Below are 12,739 nucleotides of genomic sequence, written 5' to 3' on the forward strand. Positions count from 1 at the left end.
TGGAAAATTTTAATTACAAAGGAAAATTCCTTTGCGTGTTTCGAAAATTTTAAGGTCCGGTCGGGTCAGTCATACTTTTTCGTCAAAATCATATGCAGGTATAATCATATAATTTTTTTCTGTACTTTCTTATTTCTTTCAGGAGTAAATCATTATCACCCATTCTAATGATCTACGTCCGAGATTATTATTAAATTTAACTATTATCTAGTTAAAATTGTCATTTTTATGACATGTTTAGTATCTTCTTAAGTCTCACTTAATGGCAATGTGAACCACATGGAGCCTACCAAGAAAAGAAGCTGTATACTATGGATGCGGTGTTTAAAGATGCTCAACAGTCTCTTGGAAGAAAATGCAAATTGTTTGATGAAATATTGCAACGTTGGAGTGCAGTTACGTCCTTTTGCCTCGGAGACGACGAGTCTTTATTTTCATTAAAACGATCACGCGGATATTTTTTTCTTTTTCGGTGCGCACGCGCGATTGACCCGAGAGTGATCCGTAGAATGGGTGCATTCTAATCCCACCTTGGGTCTGGTATGTGTGAATGATTGCCCAACGCGTTCTCGGCTAACTGCAAGGAACTCCGGGGAACGCACTGACGTGTCGACGTTGAGGCTTTGACGGAAGAATGTCAAACTTTTAAAATCACGATCGGCCGATCGGTCGACGACGGTCTGTCACGGCGGATTGTGTCTGAACGTTTGCGGCGCGGCGGCGCACAGTGGATCGAGTCAATTCGGGAGGTCGATCATGAAAGTTTTGACTAAAACTGCAAATTTTAATGTTTATTTTATCACATTTTAAAATTTGAGAGATGCTCCATAGAGAAAATTTCACGACGAAGCCAATGGAACCACTTTTAGAACCTCAAAGTTTTGTATAAACTGAGTTTTAAGCGTTTAAAGTTTCCAAATTTTGTCCGACTTCTCCTATTGACTCGAACCATTGTGCGGCGCGAGGTCACTGGCTTGGGATCGGGAAGCCTGATATAATAAACGCGCTAAAATGCGATGCACTTGAATCGTTGCATAGCTCCAGCGGTGCCATTCTACGCGCGAAAATATAATCGAGCACAGGAGAAATAGGAATTGGATCAACACCTCCTAGACAGAGAATCTCTGGTTGTTGCCTTGAAAAAAAAAACTCCAGCAGGGGAAGCTGTGCTTATGAGCTACATGGGCATCTGTTTGTTTCGGGCTCGAATAGGCCGAAAGCTCCGGTTGTAACACCCGTCGCGGACAAAATTACGGCTCAGGCATCCAGACCTTTCAGCCTCTGAACTCGGAGCAGACGGTATGTCTATATAGCCAGCAACCATTTTTTCAGTATGGTCTTGAGGTTAAAAAACATTTGGTTGCGGAACCTTATGACAGACAAAATATGTTTGCAATGTAACGTGGGCGCCATGTGTGTTTTCGTGGTCATATTTCAAAACTGGAAAATTGAGAAAAATTCTGCAGTTAAGATAATCTTTTAACAAATATGAAGGATTGTGTTGCAGCAGTCTATCCAATTTTGTAGAATATACGAACTATCATCATGTAATATATTCAGACATGGTAAATACCAATATTTTCTGCAATGAGAAATTGAGAAAGTCAAAAAATTCAATTGATATTTCTACAAATAACGCACAAAAATAGTTATTAACAATGGCGAACTAAGCTTTCCAAGAAAATTAAAGTTGTCCATGCGTTCTTGTTTGAGATTTTTTCCCCCTTTCAAGCAAATACTAAGTGCGCAGTTTCCGATAAAAGGACAAAGCGCTGCAAATACTCCGTTTTAGCGGAAAACGCGCAGAATCAAAAGTAATGTCATGTTTGCCACTGCCAATTTGTGATTTATTTTGATTGTGATCAGATTAAACACAATGACTAAGCTTGACGTTACTCATGAATTTCGATGACTTTCAAAACCTCAACGGCGAAGACTTTTCAAGGTAACGATTTTTTTCGAGTGTCTCATGTTACCAGTTTATTTAAAACCCAAAGAAATGTACGCGTAATTGTTCTGCATATTAAAAAGGTGTAAGAGAAGGGGGAAATTAGGCAGGTGAAGTGCGCACCACATTATTTTCGAGTTCCTTACCCGAAATTAAATTCGCTGATTATAAAGTGATAAATATTCACGGCCCAAATATCAAGTGAGTTTTCGTGGTGTCCAAGTCACCAGAGGAAGAAAATGTCACGCGATTGTATCGTCGCTACAAACACAAGTTAATATGGCACAATATCCCACCCCCTCCCTTCCACCTATACTTCCAGTTTTTGAGGGCTCTGATTTATCATGTTTCATCATAAAATCGATTGTATAAAGCTGAAGATAAGATTAAAATACAGTAGTTTTCATTTATTTTTTTCTTTTCCTTTTTTAACACAAGTAATAGTATCCCAAAAACTCAAAAAACTCATCCCGGACTCATTAAATTGTCTTCAATGTTATATGGACGGAGTTAAACAGAAAGGAACCAAGCCACATCGGGATCGAACCGTTGAAAAGAGGTTTAAAGTTTGGCTCCTGCATAAGACTCAATGTGAAAAATAAACTTCAAGTTCAATTTCTGCAATATTTGCTCCAACAAAAACTTTGAATTTTTGGCGATAGATAGTAGAGCAGTGGTTGAGTTCAGAACCACTCATAACTCAATTTTTTCCAAAATGTGGGTTGGTTCCTCTCTGCTTAACTCAGTCCATATTATGGTCACCCTCCGGCCAAAGTATCACAAGCGCCATGCAACGTTTCAAAATTTGTCGACAAGGTTGCCAGAAAATTTCAATGAATTTTCTTTGAGCTTCCGATGAAACTCACTGAAATATTCCAACAGATTCAACCAACAATTTCTCTGTAAAAAAATAAAATGGCACCTAAAATTTTGAAACATCGAATGGCACTTGTGATACTCTTGCCGGAAGGTAACTATATCTGCTTGCAGCGAGGGGCTCTTGGGGTTTACCGGGGCATCAAATTCTCTTTATAATATTATCTTGAAAGTACCGAGGTGCTTACGTGCGCACATTTGAATAAATCACCGAATGGAATTCGGTCGATGACTTGGGTACATCCGCATTGCGGAATGTAGGATATGAAGATGTCTGCAGGCTCCGGAAAAACCACAGTCTAGAATGCAAGAAAATCCAAGGCTCGTCTCGTCTGGTGAGTCATCCAGAGAATCGCACTGAATTGAAATTCCATGAATTTTTATTCGCGACCGCGAAAAGCGACTTGAAGTGAAATGGGGGCTACAGCCGGGAACAGGCCTACAATTATTCGTCCCCGCTAATAAAATGGTGTTATGTCATTTTAAAATTAGCCTCGTCCCGTGACTTTGTCCAATCTTTATACGTTTCGAAAAAACTACTACGTCGTTTCTTGTGGAGGAGTTGTGGCCACGAGCGATTTGAGCTGTGGAGACTATAGAAATATGGGAAAGTTACTCCAGACATATATGAGTCAGCAGAGACAAGCAAGATTGTGCGTCAGAAATCTCTCGCGACGAGCAGAAAAAAACCATTGGGGAAAATTAGGTTATACGCATTAATTCACAGAGACGACTATGTATAATATTCGTTTTGATTATTGACATCTGTATGGATGTGGGTGATACTAGAAAGTTTTGAAGGGAAAGGACATGCTATAAGGTAGTCAAGAAATGTGTCTCTTTTTTCCGACAATTATTAGTCTTAGAGCTCCTTTTTTGACCATTTTTAATCAACCCAGGAGTGAAGTTCTGGAATATTTGTAGAAGAAGGAAAGTTTAGAGTTCTATCTAAAATTAAAGCAATTCATTCCCCCATTAATCTATTGTGAACTGCTTGAACACCCAAATAGGTGCTTTTGAGAGGTAAGACTCAAAATAACGGCAAATTGCTATCCTTCGATGATGAATTCAAAGTATGTGATCGTGATTGTAGCGCACTGATAAAAAAAGTAGCTTGAATCTAGAGTCTAGACTCTTAAAATCATTGACAAGAAAAAATACTTTTGATATAAATGGAAATCCGCTTAAATCAAGAGGCTTGGCTCTTTGATTCAAGGAAAAATCCGATTGAATCAAGAGTATTTTTTCTCGTCAATGTTTTTAAGGGGCTGGACGCTTGATCCAAGCTACTTTTTTTACCAGTGCGTCAATTTTTAAAAATGCGTTCAACCGAGAGACATAACTATGTAAAAGAATTTTTGTTTCCAACAAATTCATGCTCTAACTTGAAAGTGCAAACGTATAATATCAATATTACTATAGATATCGATGTACTCAGAAAAATACGCTCCTTTTCTTTTGCTTCTTTTTTAGATGGTAAATCATTATTATTCTGTAGACTTTCTTCTCTGTACAGTTGTGAATTGTCATGTAAAGAAGAACGTTCGTGAATGAGTTGAAAGTCTACATCTAAGAAGTAATTTCTGAAAGGTTTTTTCGTGATCAAAAAGAGAAATTTCGAAACAGCAAAACCGAACCCTATGTATACCACATAATATCAGCTGTAATCAAGGAGACTTAAACGCTGATGCAGAAAAAACAACGATCTCTATTCTTTGCACTCTCCCTCACAAACAAGAGGAAGAAAAACTATAGTGTTTCATCCATGAGGATAGTTATGCTTCCTTAATGCTATTAATGATCGATTAAATACGATCCCTCACAAAACTAACAATCTTCCAGCCGAGAAAAAAGAAGAAAAAATGAAAAACAAATGAAAAACAAAAATAGCAATCCAAATAGCAACATGGCTCCCTTTACAACCAAAACTATACTGGTTCCACTCATGTCTATATGCTTATGACCAACCTTAACCTCGATAATATTAGGCACTAAGTATAACTATGTAGTAGATGATCAGCCACAACATTAAATTAAGTCGATAAATGGTTATTAGCATGAACGATGCATAGCCTCAAGCTGGAGCAGTTCAAATCAAAGCAAGACCAAAAACCAATGTTGCCTTATTGTTTTTGTTTATACATTCCAAGGAACGTACAATTGAATTTTATTTGCAAAACTTGACAATGCTGCTCTAAGTCATACGCGCGAAAGCTCCAACCTTGACACTGATACTCATCATCTAATGAGTGTTGTCAAATCGAACAAAATAGACGAGCTCCTTAACTGTAAGCATGCGAAGCCTGAAATAACACTAAATAAACCTGTCCTAGTCTTAGAACTTCTATTAACAGAATATTAGCGTGTGAGGGTATGCTAGTTTGGCTCCGAAACTTTGGGTTTTTTTTTAGGTTCGTGCCAGGGATCGTCGGAGACGGACCGATTTATACTTTAAGGGTCGTCTTTATAATGAAACATACCGCAATTGAAATTAGATATTTTGAGTGACAGTTATCGAAAGGTCACCGAATCCATTATGTCTCAACGTTCTCAAAGACTGTAAACTGCGCTGTTGAAGGTGCGTAAGCACCCTGGAAAATTGTCGCGATGGAAGTCTTTGCTACTCATTAATACCCTTAAGTACAGGCTCATTTTCAATCAAAACAGAATAATCCTTCTGAAGTCATAGTTTATCACAGATAACCATTATCTAAATTATCTGTAAATAAGATAAAAAATAAGAAAAATACAATTTACTTTCCTCAGAAAGTGAGGGTTTTACAGAAAAAACAGATATTATATGTTTCCATAACCGGCGGATTAGCATATAGATGTGATCTCAAAATGTCATTATACTGGTTTTAATTCATTGGATTCAGTGCGACCTCAACAATAATTGCTTGTCTATTATTTACGACACAGTGGAATCAAATAAAATCTAGGATTCTCGATCAAGATTTGCCTATGTTATTCACTCGAGGTGTTTTTAAGTGCGTCATTTATTGTAAGTTTGGCAAGTTTCCATATGCAAAGAAAGTTCTTCGGGGCAATCGTTTCGAAAATAGTCCAGTCAAGATGTCAACTTGCTAGGCGCCGTTCGTAGATACTGGACATTATCAAAACAAAAAATTAACACCGTACATACCGTGCGACAAAATTTAAATAGGTAGAAGAAATGTTCAGACTGCAATTTGTATATATTTTTAGCAGCTAGGCTCCTTTTGAGCATGAAAATTTATAAGATTCATGCTCATACCAAAAAGAAGTATCAGCTACCGGTTACTTATTCTACTAATCGTCAGTTTTTTCCAGAGAATTTGTGAATATAGCTTATTTTAACAATCTTGTGAGGTGATCGCTTTTTAGGAGGAAAACCAAGTAATCAAAAATCATCTCCTTCGTAGTTGGATTATTTTTTTTCTTTAAGAATATTCAAGTTCATGGGGGGAAAAGATTATTAGGGCAGCATCTTGAGCCCGTCTAAATGGAGAGGTAAATGATTAAAAAGCGCGTTTAAGGTCTTAAAAAGTAGCCTACATTATGTCACGAACAAGCTGTAAGCTGTCAAACTCATTGTCTAATTCATTAATTTGAATAGTTACGCGCTTTCAGGGAAGGTAAACTTTCGGCGAAAAAAAATAACAATGAATAAATTAACGGCTTGAATTTAAAACGAGTAGCAATTCCCAGAAGCAAGAGCCAGATCCTTGTTGCAAAACTGTTACGCTGTGAACCGATGTTGAGGCAATCTCGTTGCACTTTCGTTCAAAATGCAAATTTCAGCAATCAAAAAAGCAAGTTCAGTTTGTGGTTGAACTTGGTTTATTTGAAATATTTATAGAAAAATATACCATTAAAAGGTAAACTATATTCTTAAATTTGTGCGTCTATCGACCTTATAAAATTTCACAAGAAAAAATGAAGATTTTAGTGGGTAGACATAAAAATTGACAACATACGAAAAAACTAAATCAACCTGTTATTAATGAATCGATTATTAAATATAGGTTTCGTACCTTGCTAAAAATAAATTAAAAAAAGTCTAACGAAAAAATGATACAACATGAGCTCTGGGTATATAAAGGTAAGATTTAAAACTGAGGATACCCTCAATTGTGATGTCAAACAATTCATTTCACTGGTCAAGCGCTAATTATTGATATAATGACTACATTTAACTGAAGATAATAAGGTACATTGAGCTAAAAATTAGGCGCAGACACAAACGGCTCACCGACATGTTGTCAATAATGATACCCCTTCACTCATCGGTGCTTCTGTTCTCCATTCACCCGCGGTGAAATGTACGCTGGCATGTTAGTATTAATGAAGCTTATTTGGCAACGTTGCAACAAGGTCACGAAATTGTATGTGTTGCTTGGCTTCCATGTTATTACTTTATGGCAATTTGGTTTTCAGTTGCTCATACAAGTGTAATGTCCCGCTATTTTTTAGCACTAGCTGATCCCATTTTAATGGAGTTTTGGAGGTTTTTAGAGACTGGTATAAGCCACTGATCATTGACAGAAAGGAAAGCCTTTTACTTTAAAAAACCGCGTCCCTGGCCAACTTTAGGATCCAACCGTTTTGATCGGTTTATTTTTATGTTGCCAGAAGTCAACTTTATTGACTTTTCTCTCGTGTTTTGACCTATCAACATTTCCGAATATAATGTTTTTCAAAAATGATCTTGGAGGGTCAGGTTATTGACAAAGGATACTGACTATCTCATTTGTGAAAGACCGGCAGTACTTAACATAGATTGAAGTATATCCTAGATACCCTGTTATAATAGTGTCACCCATAGTCTACTTTGTTAGAAATCTCGAAGTAAAACCTGGAGCGCATTTCATTCGAAAGCTTATTTCGCCCCCAGAAACCCGAGTCTTCAACAATATGGACGAAATTTACTCTTCAGACAGTGTAAATTCCGCTACACGCTCCTATCTTTCGAATTTTTGGGGGTAAAATAGACTCCATAGCGTAATGAGCTCCTGCTTTCACTTCAAAATGTTTACATGCATAGAGCCGCTTATACAGGCTCTTTGGCGCTCTGCGACACCTAGCCGCCAAAGTCCCCTAACCTCCTAAAGCCCTTCCGGTAGTTTGTACTTCCTCGTTTTCTCTAGAGCCCCCTATTCCCACCCTTTCACTCGGCGTCCCCTTCGTCTTCTCTCAGGAGGAGCGTTCAAATCAAGCATTTTCCTCGGCAGCCTTTCTTCCGTCATCTTGTTAACAGACAACCTGTTTGATCATGACGTCGAACACGATGTCATTTGCGACATTTTTGACAGTTTACTAGTTATTATCCGAGATCAGAACCAATCCTGGCAATATTCGTGGCTGGTTTTTTCAGTGATGCGTTCGACACACAAAACACTATTCTTCAAAAGTCTTGGCGAATTGCTCAAGACGGCATTCAAGAGTCTCATTAGGTGGTATGCATATTGATTCCTGTTAAAAAATGGGAAAATTTTGAGTTTCCTGTACTGAGTTCTACTTGATTATAAATTAACGTTTGAGGTTAACGTGAAGTCTCTCATCAGGTTCTGAAAACCTCTTAAGGTCCAGAAGCTAATTTTAAAGTTAGAAACTGAGACTTCTTCCTCTGTCGTGCTAAGGAAGAACGTTATGTGGACTTTCAGACGTTGCCAACTTTTCATCAACAAAGCATGAATTTTCCGGGAACTTTTTGAATATTTTCTTCCGATTTATTCAAATAATTTTGTACGTAATTTGGTCTAAAACGTCTGAAATACATCTAGGGGAAAATAATTATGATTTTCTTCAAAAATAAGTATTATTTAAAAGAAAATTTGGCAATATTCAAATGTTCATACGGCGTTTTTCCTTAACACGGTATTACTACGCTCAGGAAGAGTGCAGGATATGTACAGTGTTGTCAAATTGTTTTCGAATGAATAGTTATTTTTAGAAATGGTATGTACAGCTTTCCTTGACATTTTCAGAAGTGCTAGAATTAATCACGAAAAGAGCGTCTGAGGAATTCAACGAAAACTTCTCAGAAGTTTTCAAAAAAATCCGCGTTTTATTGGGCAACATATGGCAAGTGATACTTTTTCCATCAGTTTATGTTTGAGTGACGCCCTGAAATTCGGGTAGAATTTGGCATCTCTGTACTCCAGGTGGCCGTGATCTGTATCGCAAAGCGGCGGGCACAAAAAAAAGGCGCGGAAAGTTTAAAACTTGACCAACCCGTTATCGAATGATGCAAGTGAGAGGACGTTGCGTCATGAATACGCAAGGCTCAATGAGCAGATATTGGTTATAATAACACTATCTCGATAGGCTGCAAGATTTCAGAGAAAAACAAAGACGTGACTGGTCCACTGTTCCCTATTTCTCTTTCCACTGAACGGGCACTCCATTTATTACTTTAAGTCTAGTGTGACAAGAGCAAGGTGAAAAGGGATGATTCAGCGTTGTCAAATAACGTACACTTTTGTTCACATATTCGGCAAAGCGAATGTAAAGTACAAATACTTTAAAAATGAAGATTTGGCAACACTCTACAAGTTAATGGGGTGTCTGGGCTTTTGAGAGTCTCAGAATACGGGAGCATAAACGAACAAAAAAGTAGTTATTTGGATATTTTGACACGTTAACCTAAAAATGATAAAAGTGACGAAGAAATGACTTTGTAGCAAAAGTGAAGAAATCAGAACTTAGCTAAAGGTCGATCGGTAACTTTCTGTTGATATCCAATTGATTGGTTAAGGCGGAAAAACTCGCATAATCATTTGATCTAAATTTGAGACACGGGTATGTTGGAAATTTCTTATGAGCTTGAGTAGAAACACACAGTGATTACTGAAATTGGACACACAAACCAACAATTGTTGAAGTATTTTCAACATGACAGCATGATAAATGTAAACAAAGAGTCAGTTGATTCTACTTCTAGATACATATCTATTAGATACCTAGACCATAGATCAAAGGGACCAGATACCTATCATCAAAGAATACAAAAAGAACGGTAAAATTTTTGGTAAGAATGACATTTGAACCAAATGTATGATTTGGTGAAAAGTCACTTCATGGGTGCTTTAAAAGTAGGTGAATGTGTGTAGAAACCGTTCAATCTCAAGATTTTCAAGGCTTACTTCTCTAATACGACAACACTTTCAAAAACTGTTGCATAGGCAGCGAGAAAATTAAAAACAACCATCCATGCGCGGGAAAACTATTCAATCACAAACTACAACTTTAATAACATCCGGTGAAGACATTTGAATGCAGAATTTCAGAGCACAATCAGGAGCCCTGGGTGAGCGATCAGAGACAGCTAGTGAGGTTCGGAAAATAGTAGGAAAAGTTCTGAATACAGTAACATGATAACAAAATCTAGCGGACCACTCTCCAGAAATCTTGCGAGGACGCCTGCACGCAGGATGCTCATGGCTGCAGCAGGTGAATGGCACAACACGGTCAAAAAAAAATGTCGAACAGGTCAAAAACAGTCCAAAATCGAGAAACAACAGTTGAAAATTCCGGAGGGCGAACAATAACAAATCTGCAAGATCCAGTTTACGGAAAAGAGCGCGGTAAGAAAACCGTGGAAAAGGGGCTTAGTACTCAAATTTGAGTAACCACTAGCCGGAGATCCGGGAAAGACACCTGCACGTAGGATGCCAATGGCTGCAGCTTCGAAACAATATAGAGCGATCAAATGCCGCACTCAATAATAAATAACGGTCCAAAACGGCCAAAAAACAGTCCCAAAAAACGATCAGCGAATAGTCCACAAAAGCCGGAAGGAACGATAGGGGTATCCAAATCGAGCACGTGAGAAAAAACAACTGTGAAAAATATCCCGAGGGTGAAGGGCTCAACACCAAACCCGGAAATTCCGTAAAAAATTCCGAGTGCAGAATGTCCGTGTCCGTAATTCGCAATCGGTTCCAAACGGTTTGAAAACATAGAAAAACGGTCGTAAAAGCCGGCACGACATGCTGTTTAACGCCTGCGGCTGGAAAACGGTCCCAAACAACGAGAAAGATGGCTATAGGTCAAAATCGGACTCACACAGTGTAAACCCGGTCGAAAACGGTACAGAAACTAGTCAAAAGAGTCCAAAAAAACCGGGAGAAAACGGTCGTAAATGGCGGTACGACATGCTGTTTAGCGCTTGCGGCTGGAAAACAGTCCCAAACAACGAAGAAGATGGCTGTAGGTCAAAATGGACTCACACAGTATAAACCCGGTCGAAAACGGTTCAAAAACTAGTCCAAAAAGTCCAAAAAAACCGGCGGAAGAGGCGCGGGGCGGGCTAAGACGCTACGAAGCGGGAAGCGGGTGGCTGAGGGATGGACTCACCAAGAAGACGAGTCTGGCGCTCATTTCTATCAGGTGTCGGGCGGGTTGAGCATGGTGCCGCACAGGAGATGAACAACGACCGGGCAACGGACGACAACTGAGGCGGCGGCGGGCAGAGCGGGCCCCGGGCCGGTCGCGTCCGGTCGTCGCGGCTCCCACCCCACGGGGTTGCGTCACGGCCGCGACGGGCCGCGCCGGGGAATCAAGTCCAAGGCTCCAACCCTGACTCCGGACCACGGAGTGCGGCTGTGCGGGTGCCACGCCGAGCGGTGAAGCATGTGAGGATGTCGACGGGCATCCGGATCGTGCCGTGATCGGAAGAGGGTTCCGCGGATGCAACTGCAGCCCTTGCTGAGGCAAAGGTCTCCCCGAAGACCTTGCCGATTCTGCCGTGCACGGAGAGAACGCCGTATGAATATTCGGCGTGTCGTGACACACTGGCGGATCCAGCAAATTGGCAACACTGTTCTCCATGTAAACCGTGAAAATGTATCGATTCTCGGAGGGGTCACGTAAGGTCCCTTTATACTGAGAGTGAAGACAGTACGAATCCATTTCTGATTCGTTCCCGAATTTTAGGCCTTCACAGTGTCACAAACGGGAATAAAGATTACATTTTCACCAATTGCAAAGATTATAAACTGAAATCGACCGGGGTATTGGAGGTACGACAAGGAACCAATGGGGAACGGAGACAGGAATTTGGTGACGTTTTGATCAAAGATTACATAAAACTTTCGATATGTGTAATCTTTATTCCCGTTTGTGACATCCATAGGCTGCGTTGTCTTAACTCTCTCTATAAAGGGACTCTAGGGTCACGAGCCAGTTTTTCCAAATTGGTGGATCCGCCTCTGCCGTGGTAGTGATAAGAGCCGTGTAAGTGCAAAAATGAAAGGAGGGGTATCGAGCCCGAATAAAGGCCGTTTTTGGGCCCAACCTGAATTTCTTCAGCTCTACCATTTCTTTGATTATTGGAGGTCTATTTTTCACGGATTGCTGCATGATTTGGTCATTTTCAGGCTCTTTTCGGGTTTGATACTGGCCTGGAGAAGGGTTTTGAGGCCAATTTTGATGCAGAATGCGAGTTTTGCGGGTTTGCGCGATCGAATGCCGAAAAATCCGCGATTTTCGCAAAATCAGTCTTCAGAACAATGTTTAGACCAGTATTAATAAAAGAGACCGGAAATGGCCAAATCATGAACTGCATTTCTGCAGTTTTATGATCGAAATGGACCCTCTCTACCGTGCTCAGAGAAAAACAACTTGAGAGCCTATAGACGTTGCCAAATTTCATTTGATAAAATACGGAGTTTGAAGGAAACTCGCGTATTTTAACCTTCGGAGTTTTCAAAAAATTTCATTCGCAATTTTTTCCAAGATATCTGAAAATATCAAAAAAATATTCATAATTTTCTTAAAAGTGAATATTTAACAGATGGAATGTAGCAATATTCGGATTTTCACATGACATTTTTCCTTAGCACGGCAGTTTTAATGTCAGAGCGTAAAATGTTCTGGACGGGCCTTCCGTTTTTGTAAGATCGTCAAATATCAACCAGATGATCCATAAAA

At 39.4% G+C, this 12,739-nt stretch overlaps 1 protein-coding gene across 1 annotated transcript in view; it reads right to left on the bottom strand.

The window, feature by feature from the left end:
* LOC109030676 (uncharacterized) overlaps nucleotides 1-11,289 on the bottom strand; it is a 36,555-nt gene extending 25,266 nt beyond the window's left edge. Inside the window, exon 1 of the mRNA XM_019041764.2 lies at nucleotides 11,165-11,289. Coding sequence (XP_018897309.2) covers nucleotides 11,165-11,188 — 24 coding nt within the window. The 5' untranslated portion in view covers nucleotides 11,189-11,289. The remainder of the gene's footprint in view (nucleotides 1-11,164) is intronic.
* Nucleotides 11,290-12,739: the final 1,450 nt, after the last annotated feature.

The sequence above is a fragment of the Bemisia tabaci genome, chromosome 3 (genome assembly GCF_918797505.1).
Source record: "Bemisia tabaci chromosome 3, PGI_BMITA_v3".
NCBI lineage: Eukaryota > Metazoa > Arthropoda > Insecta > Hemiptera > Aleyrodidae > Bemisia > Bemisia tabaci.